The 22,368-nt window shown below is 40.0% G+C and overlaps 1 protein-coding gene across 10 annotated transcripts in view; it reads right to left on the bottom strand.

Annotated features, from left to right (window-relative positions):
- The window catches only part of MAMDC2 (MAM domain containing 2), a 403,751-nt gene that overhangs the window by 318,345 nt on the left and 63,038 nt on the right, over positions 1–22,368 (bottom strand). For 8 of the 10 annotated variants that reach the window (XM_045468451.1, XM_045468459.1, XM_045468450.1 and 5 more), the window contains one exon: positions 9,808–9,916. Coding sequence is in view for 7 of the 10 variants with exons in the window: in XM_045468459.1 (XP_045324415.1) it covers positions 9,808–9,916 (109 nt within the window). In the remaining 3 variants the exon portion in view is untranslated. Of the gene's footprint in view, positions 1–2,316; positions 2,432–7,584; positions 7,661–9,807; positions 9,917–22,368 lie in introns of all 10 variants that reach the window. The other 2 variants (XM_045468454.1, XM_045468452.1) reach the window with 2 other exon arrangements.

Raw genomic sequence — 22,368 nt, 5'->3', positions numbered from 1 at the left:
AGCTTAGTGAGTTGCAGTAAAGCCTGGGGATAATGGTGATAACAACAGCACATGTCAGACGCTATTCTAAATGTCTTCACGTTAAGTGTTCATGAAAACTCTAGTATCCCCACTTTACACTGGAAAAAATAAAGACACAAAAAGTTTTAGACTCTTGATCAAAGTTACAACCTAGTAAGTGGTGGAGCCAAAGGTCCAAGAGAAGCCATCTGCCTCCAGAGCCCAGTCCAAACCTTTGTTTCCTGTATCAGGGGCAAATGTTGTCCCCCAATTTCATCAGTAATAGAACATCAAAATTTTAGGTGGGCATATGGTGTTTCAAAATACACTTTCTAGTGTCCTTTATTTTAAGAAAAAAAAATTTTTTTTAAAGTTTTAATTTAAATTCCAGTTAGCTAACTTACAGTGTCATATTAGCTTCAGGTGTACAATATAGTGATTTAACACATCCATACGACACCTGGTGCTCAACGTAACACGTAAACTTCTAGTCTCCTTTATACGTAAATAGAACTAGTGACTGGTTCTGAACAACGAGACATAAATGGAAGTAATTTATACAACCTCCAGGAAAGGTCCTGCTTCTGTTTTTCTCTTCCTGCTGTCTGAAATGTGAACACAATGACAGGCTTCTAGCCACCATGTTGGACTCTGCACAAAGGATGGCAGAGTAGAAAGCTGGAAGGAATAGGTCTCTGACAATCTGCGCGACTTCCACACCAGTCCTGACCTGCTATCCTCCAGACTCTTTACGGGAAAGAATAAAACCTTATGTGAACAGCCACTGTTGATCTGTGGTTTCTGTTGCATGTGGGCAAACCTAATCCTACACCATTTTAATGTGAAAAATCACTTTGGCCTAGAAATGTTCATAACCTGACATAAGGGTGCATAATTTATAAAAGCACTACCATATGTTTAAAAGTCTTTTGGGCTCTCTATATACATATATATATCACAAACTGGAGATTGGCAATTTGGTGTGTGAGATAGCTAAGTTAACAGAGCACAAACTCCCAGGATAATCACTAAAATTTCCATTAAATTTGCATAATAAAATCTAGCTTGAGTCAAATGATAATCTAAAAAATATCTAATGTGTGTATAGGAAGTTTGCTTCATAATTTTATTCTTATTCCCCATTTTCCTATCAATTTTTTTTAAAGTCCCAACTTGTAATCTTCCAAGATGAACTCTTCCTGTATGTACAGCATTTAAGAAATCCCAGTAGACATGTAACCTGGGTAACTGGTACAGGGAAAGAGAAAGTCATTTATGACTGCCCCTCAAGTTCCATATTTGAGGGTAAACAGACTCTTTCTGCTGTGGATGACTTACAGAAGAATCTCTCTTGGGAAAATTCATTTTAGATGATCACTAATTGACATTTCTTTCTTATGTTGCTTATCGGGTCCCCAGAAAGCAGACTCCTCTGACTCATACTGAAGGAAATGCAGATATTTTCCTTTTTTATAAACATTTTTTAAATGTTTATTTATTTTTGAGAGAGAGACAGAGCATGATCAGGGGAGAGGCAGAGAAAGAGGGAGACACAGAATCAGAAGCAGGCTCTAGGCTCTGAGCTGTCAGCACAAAGCCTGACGCAGGTCTCGAACTCATGAACCGTGAGATCACGACCTGAGCCAGAGTCAGACACTTAACCAACAAACACCCAGGTGCCCCTGCAGATACTTTTCAAGTCAAGTTCCCTCTCTGATGCCACAGGCTGCTTTGGGAATAAGTCAGACCTCAGTCAACCAAGTTTCCCAACTTCAGGGTAATACTTAATCAAATTCCCTGCCCAGAATGAAGTAGCTTATCCTATGGGGATAGGAGGGGTCGAACTCAGCACAGAAATTCTCTCCAAATTCCAAATACTCTCAGCCAGGTCTCTTTAATTTCAGCCTTTTCTTTCTTTCTTTTTTTAATCTTCAAGGTGGATAAGGGACCAAGAGGCTCAAAACCAGTCACTGCCCCCAAATGCTTCGCATGTTCTATGTGACAGATTTGGCACCTCACTCTGGAATACTTAAGTTGGCATCTATTATCACAGACCTTCAGTCATAACTGAAGAGTTTAGTTTTACCCTGTAAAATAGCACTTCCCCTGTCAACTGTAGCTTTCTTGTACTATTGCCAAAAAATCATCATCATCAACAAGTAATATTGAGATTTGTTAAAAGTCTTTATCTTTACGGGTACCTGGGTGGCTCAGAAGAGGATGCTTGGGATTCTCTGTCTCCCTCTCTCTCTGCCCCACTCGTGTGCACTCTCCCTCTCTCGAAAATTAATAAATTAACTTTTAAAAAGTCTTTATCTTAAAAAAAAGGATAATTCTTATTTCTCAGCAGTAGTTTTGCTCTTGTAAATGCTGGCTCTGTTTTCATGTCTAGGAGAACTCAGCAGCTCCACATACAGATTATTTAAAGGATCTTGAGAGAAGCAGAGAGGCCCCCTTCCCATCATTATTTTGAACAACTGGGACTCATGGGGTACAATCAGAAAAATGATTTCACTCTTCTTTTCCACTACTTGTTCAGTCTTTTCTTATGATCACTGTCAGATAACAAAACTGTTTAACAAAAACAGTCTCAGTTAAGTAATTAATATTGGTAGAATAATCACAAGAGGGCATTTTAGTTGTTGTCTGAGGGAAGGAAAAAACAGAGCAAGTGAAGAAATAGAAAATCAGCCAAACCTCCCCACGTGGACACACTTCCCTCTACGGACTTCCCTGGCCTGGAGCACACTCTAACTGGAGGAGGAGAAAATCTTTTGCCTTCAATGAAATTTATCATTTTGATGAGATACTTTAATTAGTGAAATGTGACCAATAGACTTTCTATTATCTGAGAGTGAGCACAAAAATTATAAAATATGTACAACATTTTATCCAGGGACACCAGAAAGAAGTAACTCCACAAAGTAGGGTGAATAGACAGTGGGGACAAAGAATATGTGTGTGTGTGGGGGGGGGGGCGTGTGATTGCATCTTTTGAGTCCCATTTGTTCAACATAACAGTGGCATGTGCTTAAGCAAACTAATATACTGAAAAAGTAAAATCTAGTTTCTCTAAAAGTTAAATTAGGCATGATTGTTGATACCGAAAAAGAATTGTGAAGGAGAGTGATGGATCAAAATGGCAGACGCCTATGTTCATTTTGTCCCAAATCCCTAGAAATGGCAGAGAAGATATATGCTAGAATAAATAGGCCCACAATATCATGTGCTGATATTGGGACACTCCAGAGTAGACCCTCGAGAGGACGCTGGAACTGGTGGCATCAGCTCTAAGCCCAAAGATTATGGAAACATGAAGCAGGAAGACACCCTCACTCCACAGCCCGCTATCCCCAAACATCTTCCTTTTTCCTGGTTTAAGTGGTTCTCCTCCAATGGTATTTAAAATTATTCCATTTACAAAAATTTGATCCATATGCCTCTTTCAGGTACTTAGAGCTGAGTGCAAGAAACATCTGTAAGACTATAGAGGCCAAAACACTATTCTACTATGTCAAGCAAGAAAAAAAAATACCTGAACCAATTAAGTAAATTATAATTGATTTTCTCAGATCTGGTAGAATTATATGCCTTTATATCCCTTTTAGGTCATCAGTTTTTAAATGTCATAATTCCATCCACTAAAACAGTTCATATTTGAGACCTACTTGGCTGTTCTCTATCACTTCATAAAATGAATGATAGCACACTTTTGTACTATTCACTTATTTTCCATTTTAAAGTCCAAAATGACTGTAATGCTATTAATAGTAATATTAGCCTAATTTGCTCATCCATGTTGTCCTTTTAGTTCCAAAAATGCCTTGGCATTGATCCATTAGCTGTATAAGAAAATCTGTTTAGTAAAATCACTCATGGTTTTCCTTGTTCTTTTATGTCTGATAAGTTCTCAGCTCTATGACACAGCATCAAATGTACGTTGTACTTAATTCTTCTGAGTTTACTTCCTCAGAAGCAGTCTTACATACTGATTGTGACACAGCCTTTAGAAGTGGTGTGAGAATCCTTAGGTGAGGGGCTTTGCAAGTGAAGAAGCAATGATAGAAGGACTCCTGAGCATTTTAGTTTACATGGGACTCACTCTGGTACAGCTAAGCAGCACCTGAATAAAGTTTAAATAAAATACCAAGACAAAACACTACAGTTTAAAATACAATTTCCCATAATTTCTTAGACGAGTAAAATAATCAGAGAAACTCCAGTGGCTCGAATGACTGCTCCCCTGTGAATCTGCAGCTCCATGGACCCACTGGGTCTCCCCAAGCCTGAAGGACCACCACGGTAGGAATTTGATTATGCCACCACTGAAACCTGACTGGCATGTTTCCAGATTTCACCAACAAATGGTTCTTTAGATTCAGTTCAAGAGCTTCACTGTGGCCTCCTCCACTAGGAAGCCATCCATGATCCTCCCCTCAGCCCATTTCAGTTCAGGTGTCCCTGTCAGCATCCTGATCTTCTCCCTATCATAGCATCTGTCGTACACTTAGCCACTGTGGTTGTAAACCTGCATCGTCTCACAAGCCTGTGAATTCCTGATGTACAGTGACCTTGTTCCGAATTATGTTTCTTACCCCAGCACTTAGCAAAATAATAGGGCCTTAATACATATTTGTGGAATATCTTCGCTCCTCCCTCCCTCCCTCCTTCCCTTTTTTCTTCCCTTCATTCCTTCTTGCCTTCCTCCTCCTCCTTCTTCCTCTTTTGCCTTTTTCCTTCTTTTCTTCCTCCATTCCTTCCTTCCACAGATGTTTATTAAGCACCCACTCTATACCAGGCACCATTCTAGGAACTGGAGATACAGCAGAGAACAAAACAGACCAGTCTTTTCTCTTATGGAGCATGTGTTCTAGTCAAGTAATTTAAATTCCATGAAGAAAACTAAAAGAAGGGAAGGGGATAGAGAGGGGTGATGTGGCCTACTCTTTTATACACAAATGGACAACTAGTTCACTGAGTAGGTGGGACTTGTAAGTAGGTACAATCAATAAACAAATTTATTCTTTCTCCATCACTGCTCATCCATAGTCCTTTGGAGAGGTGGATTCTTTCTTCTGCTCCTTGATGAAATATAGAACAGTTGCCACCACTTTATGGTCACTCTCAGCTAATGTAAACATCTTCTGGCTCCTTCTGTCCCAGGAGGAATCTAACTGAGGTAAGTAAAATACCCAGTCCCAAGTACTGGCCAAAACTCCATTTAAAATGAAAGTTTCATTTAAAATTCCTGTACCTTGGGTCAGCTTTAGCTTGGCATAACTCAGTAGGAAAAGGGGGCACATTTAGCTTCTTCTCAATTGTCCCCCTTAAACTTCTTTCCTACTCCTCAACTCCCTCTGGCTTCTGGAGTGTTTAAGATGAGTGAGTGGGGATATGAGGAAGAGAGAGGTAAATGCAAGAAAAATGGAAGTATCATCTTGTTTCGGTTTCCTCTGGGCATGTCTGAAGTCTGACCCTCTCCAGCATTGATTGATGTTCGAAACAGACCTCCTTGAGATATTCTGTTGGATATTAAGATCCCTTCTGGAAATATTCAGTGGTTATGTTCCATGACACAGGCTGCCACTGTCTGGACTTAACTGTCCTTCCTCAGCCCCTGGGAACCCAGTCAAGGTCCCTTAAATCCCTACATGAGGGGCTCTTGGGCAGGTTCTGAGATGACTCCCTGTCATCTTTCTCTTCTACATGGCCCACATCTGATCCCCAAAAGCCACCTCTGGGCCTGAGTACTCATTTATCTTTGTCCCACCAATAATGTACAGGTAGCTAGTTCCTCTCTTTCTGCTCTGCTGTTTCAGACAGATCACCCGAACCTCATATCTGTAACTTCACCAGGCAGATGAGACTCACAGTACACCTTTTCCAAAACCCTGTTTTCTTCTCTCAAACTCTACTTTTGGCTTCTTGGATTTCAATCCTCTTATATCCTTCATGTGAGTGCTGGCCTAAGGGCACCATCTTCGGGGGCCCCACTCAAGTGGCCTAATATTTCACTTTGGCACATGGGACTATGTTTTTGTTTGTGGCCTTTTGGAGTTTCAGCCAAAATGTAGACACAAAGAAAGGCTAATTTAAAAGCCCGGTACAAACAAACAATGCTCACAATAGCCCCAGCTACAGCATATATGGGCAAGGAGAACTTCATGCAGCAGAAGAGAAATGCTGGTGGACATAAAAAGCAACCACTCAGCAGCAATACTGCAAAAATCCAAAACTGCTAAGAAGACATTTAGGAAAAGAGACATATGGGAATAGGGCTAGCTGGCATGTGTGTAGACGTAATTCAGCAAACAGGATAGAGGTTATAGATAAGATGTAAGAAACCGATGCCCCAACACATATGCACTGAGATGTACATAATGCCCAAGTCAGAGGACGAAAGCCAATCAGGTTCATTTTCTGCAGGGAGGATGCAGTGTTGGGGGTTAAAAAGACCACTGGGCTAGGGGTGGAACAACTTAGTGCTCCAAGAGGCAGTTGGAGAAGTATTTAAGATCTTAGATTCTGTAATCAGAGGGGAAAAATAGATTTTAAATTTTAATACAACTTTATAGCTGTTTGACTTTGAACAAGTCATTTAGCTTCACTTGACCTCAGTCTCCTCATTTATACAACGTGGGCCACTCAGAGGGCCAACCTGAAGATTGGTCCAGACTCTGAGATAAAGTCAGAATCGATCCTGTTGAATTGATCCTGTTGAATTGAATTGATCCTGTTGCATCAATAGGATGCAATTCATGAAGCAACTTCATTTTAATCATACTGCCTCTTCCAGCCCCCATGGATGGCTAGTTCTCTCCTTTCGCTTAACGGAAATTTTAAGCAAGTCCCATAACGCTTCTAGGTCCCTCAATCTCAAGAAGGATCTCATTTTAGTTATGAAATTTTCCAGTCCAGTGACATAATCAAAACTTCTAACTGTATTAGATTTAAACTTCTCACTTTTCCAACTGGGGGGTGCTTTAGACGTAGAATCCTGCAGCAGGTGGGCCTTGCTGTCTCACATGTGTCATATACCTGGAACCCAAGTCATCTAAATTCCAGGACACAAATATTAATCTGTCTCATTCCCTTGAAAACTGAGGAAGGAAAACCTCTCAACTGAGGAAGAAGGGGCATGCAACCCACAAATAAATAAATCCTTCCTGAACTCTAGACTCTAGTCTTCAAGGACATAATCATTCATACTGGCCTAACCTGATTTAGAATATCTTAGCAGGTGCCTAGATGGTCTAGGATCTTGCTTTAGGATGTGTGGTTTTCACCAACCATTGAGAGTATCCTAGTGTTTAGGCCTCTATCAAAACTCTGTGGCAAGAGGAAGAACTCATCCATACTCCTGCTGTATCCAGCATCACACCCAACATATGAAAATATGAAGGTTCTGTGCCTGTATCCCTCTCCTTTTTACACCTGGGACCTTGGGGGGAATCACTGAGTCTAGGTTTAGAACTGGAATAATAATATCTTTCTTGTCAACTTTATAACTTTGTTGAGAAGAGCAAGAAACAAGATGGATGAACCAGTGCTTTATACACAAAAATACACAAAAATGTAACTTACTATTAAGATATGAGAATAGCATCAGAAATGGTTGACCCACTGATCTATTTTCATTCCTATCAATATACCTATAAACCTAGAAGAAGAAGCACACAGTTTCAATGACCATGAACAAAATAAAATATTATCTAATTTATACATCCTCTATTAAATCTGAGTCTTGATTGCTATGATGTGTAGATGGAACAGAATGAATGTTTGAGGTTCCTACATCTCATAGTTCACCTCATCTCACATCCTCCCACAACCCAGAGGCCAAGAACATTTTCATTGAGAAATCAAAAATAAATGGTTTTTAAGAGTCAAAGATGCTAGGGGCGCCTAGGTGACTCAGTCGGTTAAGCGTCTGACTTCGGCTCAGGTCACGATCTTGCAGTTCGCGAGTTCGAGCCCTGTGTCGGGCTCTGTGCTGACAGCTCAGAGTCTGGAGCCTGCTTCGGATTCTGTGTCTCCCTCTCTCTCTCTCTGCCCCTCCTGTGCTCATGCCCCACCCCACCCTCTCAAAAAAAAAAAAAAAAAAAGAGTCAAAGATGCTAAATGCATGCCAGGTAATGCCTGCTTTGCCCAACTTGCTCTTGTCCTGACCATGTAGCCCCGTGCTCAAGAAAGCAAGGCAAAGCTGGCTCTGGTGGAACAGGGCAGAGTGGCTATTGACAGAGTTGAGCATCAGACTTGGGAACCCCTCCATGTATTGGCTAGTGACCAAAAGACGGCTTGGTGCAAGGTAGAAGGGCAATGTAGGAACTGAGGAAACTATCAGAATGCCCTTGAGATTGGAGCTATAGGGGCAAGAAGGCGATGAGCAGCAAAACAAAATAAGGATGCCAATGAGACAGTGTGTGTATGTGTGTGTGTGTGTGTGTGTGTGTCTGTGTGTGTGTGTGTGTGTGTGAAAGGGGAGGGGGAGGATGTCTTGCTTTAGACCTGTTTTGGTTCCTGTGACTGTCCTTGATTCCATAGCCAGATACCTGCATCTTTGTAGTAAGTCCCCATTTTTCAGGCTGTCCTTATCATTCTCTGTCCATTGCAAGTATAAAAGGCGGGAAGGTAACAAGCATGGACCCTGATAGGCTAATTCGTTCCCATAACCCTGGAGAACTGAGAATCTTCTAGCTCCATTTCCAATATGGAATTACTCATCTTACTGGGCTTGCCTTATTTCAAGCTAGCCCTGACTTTGGGGGCAGAATGTGATGCAAACCCAGTCTTCTGAACACATTCACATGTGTCCTAGTCAAATTACCAGCTCTTCAGGCCCCAAAGCCATCCTATAAGGCTGAATTGAGTCTTTAGGCAGTCCTAAAGCTCTTAACATGGTAGGACACAATTTGGGGGTCTCTGGAGAGGTGAGCTCCTGCCTTACACTGATTGGCAGGCACCAAAATAGTCAAGGAGTAAGCCACTCACGGCAATTCAAATAGGAAGTACTTGTGCAGTGAATATTCCTTTAGGAATTGGATCATACAAACGTTAGGAGAATAATACAAGCATGTTTTAATAAGTCACAACTCCACCACCTTAAGACAAATACAAAAGACTTGAAATCAAAGAACTGGATTCAAACTCTCACTCTGCCACTCCCAGCTGTTTGACTTTGAGTAAGTCACTTAACTTCTAGGAGTTTCTCCCCATCCGTAAAATAGAAACAATAATACCTACTGCACAGGGCTTTTGTGAAGGTTAAAGGAGACATTGAACAAAATGCTGTGGCTACCGCAACAGCATCATAAGAGCACTAATAATTTCTTGAGTGCTCGCTATATGCTAGGTACTGAGGTAAGCACTTTATTTGCTTTATCTCATTGAATTTTCCCAATAATAACTTTATGAACTGTGCACATTTACAGGTAAGGTCACTGAAGCACACAGTGACTAAGTCACCTGCCTAAGTAACCAACATAGCTTAGGAGGGTGGCACAAAGTGCTTGCACCTTTACTTTTCCATGTTTCACCTGGAAGAAGATTCCACTTAAAGGAAATCAGGGGCACCTGGGTGGCTCAGTCGGTTAAGCGTCGGACTCTTGACTTAGACTCAGGTCATGATCTCACAGTTTGTGAGTTGGAGCCCCACATTGGGTCTGTGCTGGCAGCACAAAGACTACTTGGGATTCTCTCTCCCTCTGTCTCTGCCCCTCTCCTGCTCGTGCTCTCTCTCTCTCAAAATAAATAAATAAACATTTAAAAAATTTTTTTAAATAGAAGAAATCAGTAGCAATTACTTACTGGGGGTTCATTGGTTCCAAGTCGCCAATATGTTGAATTACACAGTTTTTTTATTTCCTCGGGACCTTCTATATCATAATCTTTGGGATAGGCTTCTCTGTCATGGTGCCTGAGAAAATAAATTAGAATCTGTTAAGAGATAAATCTTACTTATCATGTATTGCTTTAAAACAATTTTTTAATGATCCAATGCAAATTTACCATATTTATGACATTGCTTTAATTACAAATTCACTGGATGTGGGATATATAAAGTATTTTCCACCTCTTTTCAAGTAATGCTGAGGCTATTTTCTAAAAACAACTTAGCACATATGATAAAACTAATAATATCACAAGCACAATACTTATCCAACACAGCAATTACTCAGTGACTCCAATGAACTGAAACTTATTCAATAATGTAGATTATTTACCAAAAGTAAATTCAAAAATAAGACATAGTAATAAATTAAAAAGGCAATTTGTCACGTTAGAAATGTTTTCTACCATCAATTTCTTTTTTAAAATGAGAAAGAGCAAAGTATCTGTTAAATGGATTCATAACATGTGCTTCTGGCTTTTAAAGAGAGTTTAAAGAAGGCTGACAAACATAAGCTGAAAAAACATGTAGATGGAAGAGGGAAAAATATCCCAAACATCTTGACTACAAGGGTGGATAGAAATAATAATAGTGGAGGAATTGGGGAATAGGGAAGGAAAAAGGAAGTGAAGTGGCCTACAGAAGAAGTATCTATTTTTGCAAAGCTTTCTTAGGTGACATAAAGGAAGCTGAACCCAAACATCCCTCAGAAGAGGCCTTGTTATTGAGGGAATACAGGGCTAAGATTATGTAAGGGACACTGAGGTACTCAAGAATTCATCCATCCATCCATCCATCCATCCACCCATCCATCCATTCAACTGTCTATTCATTCAGGAAATATTTTAAGTACCTACTACATGCCAGGAGGGGATGCCATGGGAAACAACCCTAATTCAGTCCTTGCCTTCAGTTGCTCACAGCCAAGCAAGAAACACAGACAAACAAGAAAATTCTACAATGGGCACAGGGTTGTGGAAGCAGAACAGCATCCACTCACCTGGATGGGGCACCGAGAATCCAAGTCAGGAGGCCCTAGGCCCACCTCATCCCACTGTTTTGGGACTGGGCCCCTACACTGCATTCAAACTATACCCTTGCTTCCCCACCTCTGAGAGGAGAACAGAGAACTGCATAGAACACAGCAGAGAGAGAGCCCAGGGTAGAGCAGCAGAGCTCAGGCATGTGAACTCTCTCCCTCCTAACATCTGAGCATTAAATTGCAAAACACTAAAAGCATTTTGGTACCATATCAGCATTTTTAGAGAGCCTCACAGGAAACTCTCACTTAAATCCTTAGGGGTGAATATTGAACATCAAAAACCAGGAGTGAGAGAGTGAATGGGGCCACGGGTTTGAGTCATTGCTCAGGTCCTAGCTGTGTGACGTTGGGCAAGTCACTTAATGTTTCTGTGCTTTCATTTCCACAGTGTAAAATGAGGACAGACGTAATACCCATGAGATTTTTGCAAAATGAAAAAAATAAAAGCAGAAGATCCTTTATTACTGTCAAGCACCATAAACACCTATGTATAGTGAATACTAATCCACCAAATTTTTGGTGTACAAGAATTGCAACTTTAGTTTTTCCATAATTGTACTTAATTTCTTTTCCAAATGCTCATATTGCCAAGATGGAAAAACCTTAATCTTGGTCAATTATGGATCCCTTCCAACTCTCAAGAGCTTGTGTGATGCTGCAATGCCAAGAATCCATTTCTGTTGTCATCATCTCTCCCTGCTGACATCTGTGGAAACCTCCTCATTCTCCTGTGGTCTTCTAGTATGGATCCACACAGATCTCTGCTCTGCCCTCCTGGTCCTGCCACATGGACTCTCTGTAGACTGGCACTCTGCCACAAGCATGCCATTTTCTAGGCCACCAAGAACCTTCTTGTGTCCCTCTCCACCCAGGGTTCCTGGAAGCCAAATGCCATCCCTAAGCTGTTTGCCTGGCCCATCAAGGTTTCATGGTCCCACCACACTGGGCTTGGGAGGCACACAGAAGCCCCACAGTTCAACACCTCCAAAATCATTACCCGGGAATAGAGGGCTAGGCAGTGACAGGGCCCACCTGCTCAGGGATTTCTATAAGGTCTTAATTCCAATTTGGGGGTCCCAGACAAACCCACATGCTCTCGGCTTCTCTGGTGCCCTCCATCTTCAGTCCATGAACTCTTCATCTCCCAAGGGACGGGGCACCCCGGCCCTTCATCTCCTCTTCCAAATCTAGGGCATCATCCTAAAACCCATCTTAAAACCCATGCTTTTGAACCCAGAAGCCAAGAACTTGGTGTTTTTATTGCTTTCTATGTCTTTCTTCCCTGAGGCAATAAAACCAGACTATCTCCCGGGGAGCATGAGAATGAAGGGGAAAAAGATAGTTAACATTTCATTGTGTGACCCTCAGTGCTTACTTCTTTACTGGTTACCACAGGCACAGTGCCCAGGGTACACGGTACCTTTAGGGTCCCACAAGAGTGTTTTAATAATTTTTTAATCATAAAATAAGAATATAATCCATCTTAGATTGTAGCCATCTTTCTACCAATGTAATCATAAACTATCATTTTTAACTTTTTTTTAAATGGAGGAAAGGAGCCCATGAAGGCAAAGATAGTTAATGTCCATGAAAATCAGAATGCGATCCTGATTATGCCACCATATATTTTAAGTTGTATTATAACTAGATTATTACAAAAGATGCAGATACGTTTACTTAACAGCAATCTCAGTACTAAAAGTCCAGCACTGAAAACATGAATCTATAATGAAAATGTTTCTGGGGAGGACTGCGCTAATGCAACTGGCATTTCCTAGGGTCTGCCAGCTGCCCATGAATGTGGTGCCCACAGCCCCCTGTAAGTTATGAGAGATAGACAACTAAAGAAGACCTGCCCCTACTTCTCAGAGGCTGCCAGCTGAGCAAAGAGAAATATAGGTGTTTAAAAATTATAAAGTATATAGAATAGAATATAAATATAAAATATATATTTAGTACATACTAAATATATTATATAATATATATAATACTATACTATATATACTATATACTATATACACTATATACTATATACTATAGTATATATAGTATGGTATTATACCATACTATAAAATATATACAGTAAAAGTGAGTAGGGTATTATAAAGGAAATGAGAGACTTAATTAATTCCGTGATTATTTTGTCAGGTGAATATTGGCTTGTGCCTCAGTTTCTCTGACATGAACTGAGAATCATACACTGAGGAAACAACTGAACCAATAGATTGAGAGTCTTAAGTGAAAAGTGACATGTCAATGCAAAATACTATTATATGTAATAATACTTTGTCTTTCCACACTATGCTTTAGTTGAGTGTTTTCAATACTTTGTTAATGCCACCTAAGCCTTACAGCATCTTTATGAGACATATATCAAGGTATAATAATAGATAATAAAGGAATACACACACACACACACACACACACACACACACATACATACATACACGTTAAAATCCTGGATTGTGAGTAACTTGTTCTGCAAGTGTTCCAAAAGATGAGCAAACATTTCTAACAAACTTTAACTTGATAAACGAGCAATGTCTTGCAATATGAGTAGTACATGAGGTAGAATGTCACATAATCACAAATGAACCAATGGTTCTTCTCTCTCTCTCTCTCTCTCTCTCTCTCGCTGTCTCTCTCTCTGCACAATTGTGGGTGATCATCTCCCATGCTCAGATGCTTGGTCTCAGGCTGTGGTGTTGGACAGAAATCAGTGATTTTTTCAGAACATTGGAAGGTGCCCACAACTGGCATCTGACTATTGCATCAAACTGTTGGATCTCAAGCAATAGCAAGAGATTATGGAGGTGAGCTCATCTGCAGAGGAAGAGGAGAAAGAGGTGGAGAAATCCCTCACTTCAAATGAGATCAGGAAGATGTGTAAAATATGGGAAACACTACAAAGTTTTGTAGAAAATCACCACCCGAACAAGGCTGTAGCAGTGTGAATGATGAATCTGTTTAACAACAACACTATGTCACATTTCCGTGAAATCCTCAAAAGGAGGCAAAAAAAAAAGTGTCATTGGATAGGTTCCTTGTTAAAGTTGCATGAAAAGAAAAAGACTCCATTGAGCCAACAGATAGCAGTGATTCCATTAGTGACAGTGAAAGTCGTCCTACATAACAACCCTCCTCTCTCTTGTCTCCCTCACACCAGCCACAAAGGTTTTCAAAAGCAAGTGCAGGCTAGTTTGTTTATTTGTCTTTATATTTTGTATTTTCTTTATTATGTTGTATTATATTACAATATTGTAATCATTTTTATATGCATATTTTTAGGTTGTGAACGAATCATCTGGGTTCCCATTATTTCTTAAGGGGAAATTGGCTTTGACATACAAGTGCTTTGGATTACAAGTATGTTTCCGGAACAAACTGTGCTCTCAAATGAAGACTTCACTGTATTTAAATAGCTTTGTTCTCCTTGCTACCTGCATTTATTAATGGTCACCATACAAGTGACCATAACCTGTTGTTTATTGCAACAGAAATTCTTTAAGAGAAAATAATAAATAAACAAATAACAATAAAATAAAATTTACAATGTCTCTGGAGTAGTACCTTTCAAACTTTTTGAGCACAGCCCCACTCAACCCTCCCCAACCCACCTAATGCCTGAAGGCATTTTTAGTTGCTATGTCCAGATGTGGAGGGTTGTTATTGGCGTTGAGTGGCTAGAGGCCATGATGCTGGAAAACATCCTACCCTGCACAGAACAACTCCCTGTCCAACAAGGAATTACCTGGCTCAAAATGCCAAAAGTGTCAAGGTTAAGAAAGCTCTAGGGAACAGTTGTATACCAGACTCTTATATCAGTGGTTCCCAAAACCTGAATGTTTCATGGAAGAAATAACAAAACAATCCCCTAAAATCTGTAGAACCAACATAAAATTGCCAACTTTTGTTTTTACAGAAACATTATTTTGACAGAAAATAAAATAGCCATTGGGGCGGCTGGGTGGCTCAGTCGGTTAAGCGTCCAATTTCAGCTCAGATCATGATTTCGCGGTTTGTGAGTTCGAGCCCGCATCAGGCTCTGTGCTGACAGCTTGGAGCCTGGAGCCTGCTTCGGATTCTGTGTCTTCCTCTCTCTCTGCCCCTCTCTGTCTCTCAAAAATAAATAAATGTTTAAAAAAGTTTTTAATAAAATAAAAATAAAATAAAATAAAATAGCCATCTATCGCCTTTAATAGGAAGACTCCTAACACTAAAGATACGTAAAAACCATCTCAGATTCCTTTAAACCAAATACAGTTAGCTATATACAAAACATGCTACATTGTCTTTACAGTTTGTATTATCACCTTGGATTGGTAATAAGGTCATTGTTGACCAGCACTGGTCTAGTCTACTGACTGGCTTCTCCAGACATTAATTTGTCCAGACATGAATTTGACAGCAGCTGGTCAGCAGTCAGTTCAAGGTCAAAGCTGCTTGAATACAGATACTCCATGCTGCTGACTGAAGGAAGAGCTGTGTCTTCCATGCCAAGCACGCAAATACTGCTGACATTCTTGCTGGTCCACAGGGCTCCCTGCCAACATCTTCCTTGACAAGCAGCCTTCCTTCTGCTTAGGACCCTGCTCTGTCAAGCCCAGAGCTGAGTGCTATGGCTATTTCGTTACACGAGTAATCTTTATGTAAGATATCCTTAATAATAAGAGATGAAACTTGCATTCTCTACCTTGTTGTGGGAGAGATAGCATGAATATGAATAGAATTGGGAATGGAGAAAGAACGGACAGGACAGGATCAGAGTTGCCAACTGTATGAAAAGGAGCTTGGAACCATGACCCTGTTGTCAAAAATGCCAGAACTGATTCAGAGGGGATTAAGGTCAATGGAATCTAGTAAATCAAAGCTAGCATGAGCAGGTCCTGTTATGCACAAATGCCCAACATATCCAGTTGGTACATAACTTCCTACCATCAATCCTACAATCACTGGAGCCCTCTAGATCCTGAACTTTCTATCTTCTCTGGCCTAACGTGGTCCCAAGTAATGCCTTGTCAAAAGAACTTTCTGGGTCTGCTTCTGGGGTCCTTTGGGAGCTTGGGTTTCCTACCACAAAAGTTGCATGATTCCACATCAAATCAGATCTGTTAGCGTCCCCTGAGTAAACACATACAACTCCTCCCGTGAGTTGTAGAAAAGACTCAAGTCGGAGAACACTCAGGCAAGGACCTGCAGTTCTCCTCAGGCTGCTCCAAGCCAGAGTGGTTCAGCTCCCAGTGGAGGACAGGGTGGGGTTAGGCCATAGGATTCTCCATGCAGGAAAGGAAACCAACTCATACTCTAGTGGACCAAATGACATTCAAGTTATACTGAAGTTTACTCTCACTTTCTGGGGTCCCATGTCTATGTGGAGTATGCAATAAAACTTTTATCACTGCTCCACCTTTCACATTTTTTCTTTATAACTGTTCATTAATGAATCTGCCTTCTCATTACACTAAGAGTATTTTAAATGGCAGGGATTATTCTTTGTTCATTTTCATAATCTCAGTACCTAGCATAGTCTAATACATTATAAATGCTCATTAAATCTTACATGATTGATTGATTGAATGTTCTTACATTGTGCTACTGTCACCTTAATATAAATGTTGAAAGCAGAGACTTTCAAATGTGTCCATAAAAATAAAGAGCATCCTGGCTCACTCTGCAAAAGCACACAGAAAGGAGTGATTATGCATATAGAGATGCTAGTCCTTTGCAACAAAAACTTGTCTCTAGAGGAATTATAAATCTGCTTGCTGAATGGGAAAGCTCTCAACATACATATGCATAACTCTGATTGCAATGGGGGTGTGAATCTAAGCGATATCTGACCTGAGAACAATGAAAGTCCTAGCTGTTCTAGCTTCTCGTTACTTGACAAGAGACACCTTTTCTTTGTGAATTTCAAAGATGTTAAAAATGTTTAGTTAAGACTCCAGATGGAAGAATATATTAATTTTAAATTTTAGCATTATTAATGTAGTTCACAACTACTCTGTCCGTTATTGTATTTTCTGATTTAAATCTAACCCACAAGAGAAGAGAAAGACCTTTTCTATTAGGTTTTATAAACATCTGCTATCTAGAACTTTAAAAGAAAATTACCCCAGAGAGTCAGCTATATTTCCTGACACCTTAAAAGCATAAAACCAGCAGAATCAAAGGCTACAAAGAAACATTTGACAATGCTCTTTAAAGATTTCATGGGAAAATGATTTACGTGCCAAAGTAGTGTTATTTGGTAGCACACTCATCTAACTGACAAATGAAGACTTTTAGATATATCTGCAGAGTCATAAAGGAAATCTTGTGTCCTTGGGAGAAATGATGACATTTCAGACTTATGAAGAGGGATTCTGGTTTTCAGTGTGTCTCATGCCATATGTGATTTGTGCATCTATAACCTGAAACCACAGAATTTGAAGCCTAAACTGCACTCAAAAGACAATGACTTGACAAAGGCAGATAAGTGAAGTCATTTTCTTCGCTTGACATATATTGAGTAGCATGTAAATAAGACCCTTCATTATTATGAATTTTCTTTCATAAAATCTTCAGAAACAGGAGGCCCTGTGGAGAATATTGGGAGGAAACAAAAAGGAGTCTAGTAGTGGGAGCCTGTGTCTAAACAGTTTAAATGTTAAATAAATGTTGTCAGTCTGACTAACTGCCAAACAATGACTTTGAAAACAGATGAAAGGACATGTAGTAGACAGAGTGACACTGTAATTGATGATCCCACCTGGAACACTTTCAGAGGGAAATGAGGTACTAAGTCCACAGGGAGGGGTGGAAACCAGGTCTTTCCCGGTCAAACCAGGATCAGGACATTCCATTACTCCATATTTCGACAATCAGATCTCAGTGATCTTCAAATCCTAGGATGCTTTTCGGGGTTTCTTTGATCCTGACCTCCAGAATCAACTTATATTGACTGAATAAAGACACTCTGGAAGGTGGAAGAGTAAGACTAAAGAGAGACAGAGTTTTTCAAGTGTACTATAGACTGGTAATTACAATAGTCCAAAGAAAACCTTGACTATATATCTTACACAAATGGCATGAAGACCAGTTTGCTTTCCTGCAAAACAAAAAGCAAACACCTGATCACCTGTGTAAGCTCCTTCCCTACAGTCTTAATATTGCTGGTTTAAATAATTTGAGTTAACTGTTCTAGAATAACATCAAAAGGTTATATTATGTGAGCTTACAGCCCATTTTAATGCACACTTCTGTGAACCCATGAGCAAGGCATATTGCCTTGGTATTACAAGGTCCTTTGGTTTCAAAGCAATTCATTTCATTTACATGAGAAACAAATGAATAAGCCTTTCTTCATAAATAGAATCTAAAGTTTATTCTTCCATTATGAACATAGTTATACAAATAAGCATTTTCCCCATGTCTTCCCAGAAATCATTCAAAAGCAGCCAAGGAAGTGGAAAAATTAAAAGCAAACTAAATTTTTGGCAAAGTCAGAAGTTATAATCCCCAGATCACATTGTGTGCAAGGACTCTCATAAGCAGCCAAGATCCAGTCAAAGACAAGTGGACGCAAAGAATGTGTCAAAGACAAGTGGAAGAAGTAGAGACAAGAGACTGTAGTGAGAAATCTCAGTAATGAGATTGGCCAGAGGTGGGAACTCTTGGAGTGACAGCCAAATGATATTTCCATAGTTATGCAAATAAATTCACAATGGAAACAGTGGAAAATGCTAGATAAAATACATAGTTTTTAAATTCCAACACATTAAACGGAATTTAAGAGCTGAAAATCCAGTGGGGGAATTTCCAGGCCAATTTTTGGATGAAAGCCTGTAACCAAAGGGTTAAGTAGAATTTCAAAACACTAAAGCTGCTGATGCCCTTGAGGTGTTTGCCAACACTGCACATGAGCAACAATCTCAGGTTTGGAAGGACAAAACTCTGGCCCTAGAGCCCACCTAGGAGGGGAGTTTTATAAGAAAGTCTTTCATATGTGATAGACATTGTGCTTGCTAGTATACTTTCTCTTTCTTTCCTGGGAACACAAGAGGTTAAAATTCTCAGTTCTCTTGCAGTTAGTGGCGCCATTTGATTAGTACTGGATAATAAAATAAATTTTAGCTGAAGTAACAGATGTCATTTCTTTGACAGTGAAAGCTCTTTTACAATTCTCAACTCTTTCTTTCCCTGCCGGAGCAGTCCATGACTTCCTAGATGATAGAGCCTAAATCATCCTGAATTGCAGAGTATCTATGTAGAGGAGCGCCTATTCCCCACCAACAACCTAGAGTCAACTTTGTGAGAGCAAGAAGTAAACCTTTATGTGCTTAAGCTACTGAGATTTGCAGGGCTGTTATCATGGATTAAGTTTAGCCTATTCTAACACAGAAATCAGTAGCAAAAGTGGGTGGGTGTTATTGTAACAAAAATCTAAAATATATGGCATTGGAAAAGCCAGGCAAAGACAATAGGTAACTGATATTGCAGGCTGGAAAGGCAAAACAATTCAAAGCCCCAGTAGGTAAAGAGTCAACTCATGTACCTAGAACAGCCAGAGAAAGAGATTGGGATAAAGTTTGTTAATTCTATGTGTGAACTGTGATTGCTTTTTGCCAAGGTATTTATAAAAGAGAGAGAGGTAAATTCAGAAAGCTGGCTGATTTACAAGAAGATAAGGGAAATGAGAGATTCCCGAAATTTGGGACCTGAAAAGTTGGAAGAGTCAGCAACTTTTAGATTTCAAACAGTAAGAGAGAAAACTGAGAAAGATCTTTTCGAGACAAAGTTCTATCAAAGCTGAGCTTCACAGCAATGTTCACCCCATTGTTAGACACTCCCAATGAATTAAGTTGTACTTAAACAAACATCTGCCTAAGGAGATAGCCATGCAGAATTTCCCAGGGCTTCTGATTTCTGTAACTACAGCAGTCTCAAAGTGATAATCGAGATATTATGAAGAGAAAAAATAAGGAAATATAGCAGAATTCTGACTAGAAAGAATTGTGAGGTTATTAGCAGTTGGGACTATCTGGATTCAAACAAAAATACTGATGAAGTTCTTAAAAATTGTTCTTCCAAATAAGCCAGGAGTCTGCACTTAAAATCCTTTAAAATATCCTTAGGCTCCCAAACTTTTAGAAATAGGAAATGAACGGAGAAAGCCAAACAGCTCACAGAAGAGCATAGTTTACAACATCCATTGCAGGTGTGGTCAAGGAGAATAATAGAAAAGATCACACACTGAGCACAGCCAAAGACCACAGAGAACAATGGGAAAGGGAACCTGCTTTCAGAAAGCAGAATTCGATCTAACAGAATCAGAATCTAACAAAGAACATTCCTGGCACCAATGGGCTCTCAAACAATGCATACCTGACAGGATTTAAGAATGACTGTGGACAAATGACATTTCTGTCACTTCTGTCCTTCCTCTTTCTGACCAAGGGTGCTTATTCCAGTTATCTGTCCATGTCCTGCCATTATGTATTGGGAGAAAAAAAATTGTCTTTTTGCTTTATAGGTTTTTGAAGCAAGTAGAGCTACAGCTAGATTTCATAGAGAGACAATAGCATAACATGTGGAGATCTTGAACTTTTGACCTGCGACTGGGTAGAGTTTGGGTCATTATCCTTGCATAAATGACTGAATACTGTATATGGAAAGAGTGAAGCCAATTTTTGGTGTCCTGCCTGAACACAACACATGTAACTTTTACAAAAATTAAGAACAAATATTTTTATGTTTGAAACATATAAATGACAATGCAATAAAACACGCAGTATGTACAGTGTGCTCTTGGTTTTGGGGGTAGATTCCCGTGATTCATCGCTTACATACAACACCCAGTGCTCATCCCAACAGGTGCCCTCCTCAATACCCATCACCCACCCTCCCCTCCCTCCCACCCCCCATCAACCCTCAGTTTATTCTCAGTTTTTATTTTTTTATTTTTATTTTTTTTTTAACTTTTTTTTCAACGTTTATTTATTTTTTTTGGGACAGAGAGAGACAGAGCATGAACGGGGGAGGGGCAGAGAGAGAGGGAGACACAGAATCGGAAACGGGCTCCAGGCTCTGAGCCATCAGCCCAGAGCCTGACGCGGGGCTCGAACTCACGGACCGCGAGATCGTGACCTGGCTGAAGTCGGACGCTTAACCGACTGCGCCACCCAGGCGCCCCTATTCTCAGTTTTTAAAAGTCTCTTATGGTTTGGCTCTCTCCCTCTCTAACTTTTTTTTTTCCTTCCCCTCCCCCATGGTCTTCTGTTAAGTTTCTCAAGATCCACATATGAGTGAAAACATATGGTATCTGTCTTTCTCCGTATGACTTATTTCACTTAGCATAACACTCTCCAGTTCCATCCACGTTGCTGCAAATGGCATGATTTCATTCTTTCTCATTGCCAAGTAGTATTCCATTGTATATATAAACCACATCTTCTTTGTCCATTCATCAGCTGAAAGACATTTAGGCTCTTTCCACAATTTGGCTATTGTTGAAAGTGCTGCTATAAACATTAGGGTACATGTGTCCCTCTGAATCAGCACTCCTGTATCCTTTGGATAAATTCCTAGTAGCGCTATTGCTGGGTCATAGGGTATTTCTATTTTTAATTTTTAAAAGGAACCTCCATAATGTTTTCCAGAGTGGCTGCACCAGTTTGCATTCCCACCAACAGTGCAAGCGGATTCCCATTTCTCCACATCCACACCAGCATCTGTTGTTTCCTGAGTTGTTAACTTTAGCCACTCTGATTGGTGTGAGGTGGTATCTCAGTGTGGTTTTGATTTGTATCTCCCTGATGATGAGTGATGTTGAGCATCTTTTCGTATGTCTGTTGGCCATCTGGGTGTCTTCTTTGGAAAAGGGTCTATTCATGTCCTCTGCCCATTTCTTCACTGGATTATTTGTTTTTCAGGTGTTGAGTTTGATAAGTCCTTTACAGATTTTTGATACTAACACTTTATCTGATATGTCATTTGCAAGTATCTTCTTCCATTCCATCGGCTGCCTTTTAGTTTTGTTGATTGTTTCCTTTGCAGTGCAAAAACTTTTTATCTTGGTGAGGCCCCAACAGTTCATTTTTGCTTTTAATTCCCTTAACTTTGGAGATGTGTTGAGTAAGAAATTGCTTCGGCTGAGGCAAAGAGTTTGTTGCCTGTTTTCTCCCCAGTTTCCTGTCTCACATTTAGGTCTTTCATCCATTTTGAGTTTATTTTTGGCATGGTGTAAGAAGGTGGTCTAGTTTCATTCTTCTGCATGTTGCTGTCCAATTCTCCTGGCACCATTTGCTAAAGAGACTGTCTTTTTTCCATTGGATATTCTTTCCTGCTTTGTCAAAGATTAGTTGGCCATACATTTGTGTGTCCAATTCTGGGTTTTCCATTCTATCCCACTGGTCTACGTGTCTGTTTTTCTGCCAATACCATACTGTCTTGATGA

The sequence above is a fragment of the Leopardus geoffroyi genome, chromosome D4, assembly GCF_018350155.1.
Source record: "Leopardus geoffroyi isolate Oge1 chromosome D4, O.geoffroyi_Oge1_pat1.0, whole genome shotgun sequence".
Lineage (NCBI taxonomy): Eukaryota > Metazoa > Chordata > Mammalia > Carnivora > Felidae > Leopardus > Leopardus geoffroyi.
Note: the sequence above shows the minus strand (reverse complement) of the source record. Positions and strands in the feature narration are given on the sequence as shown.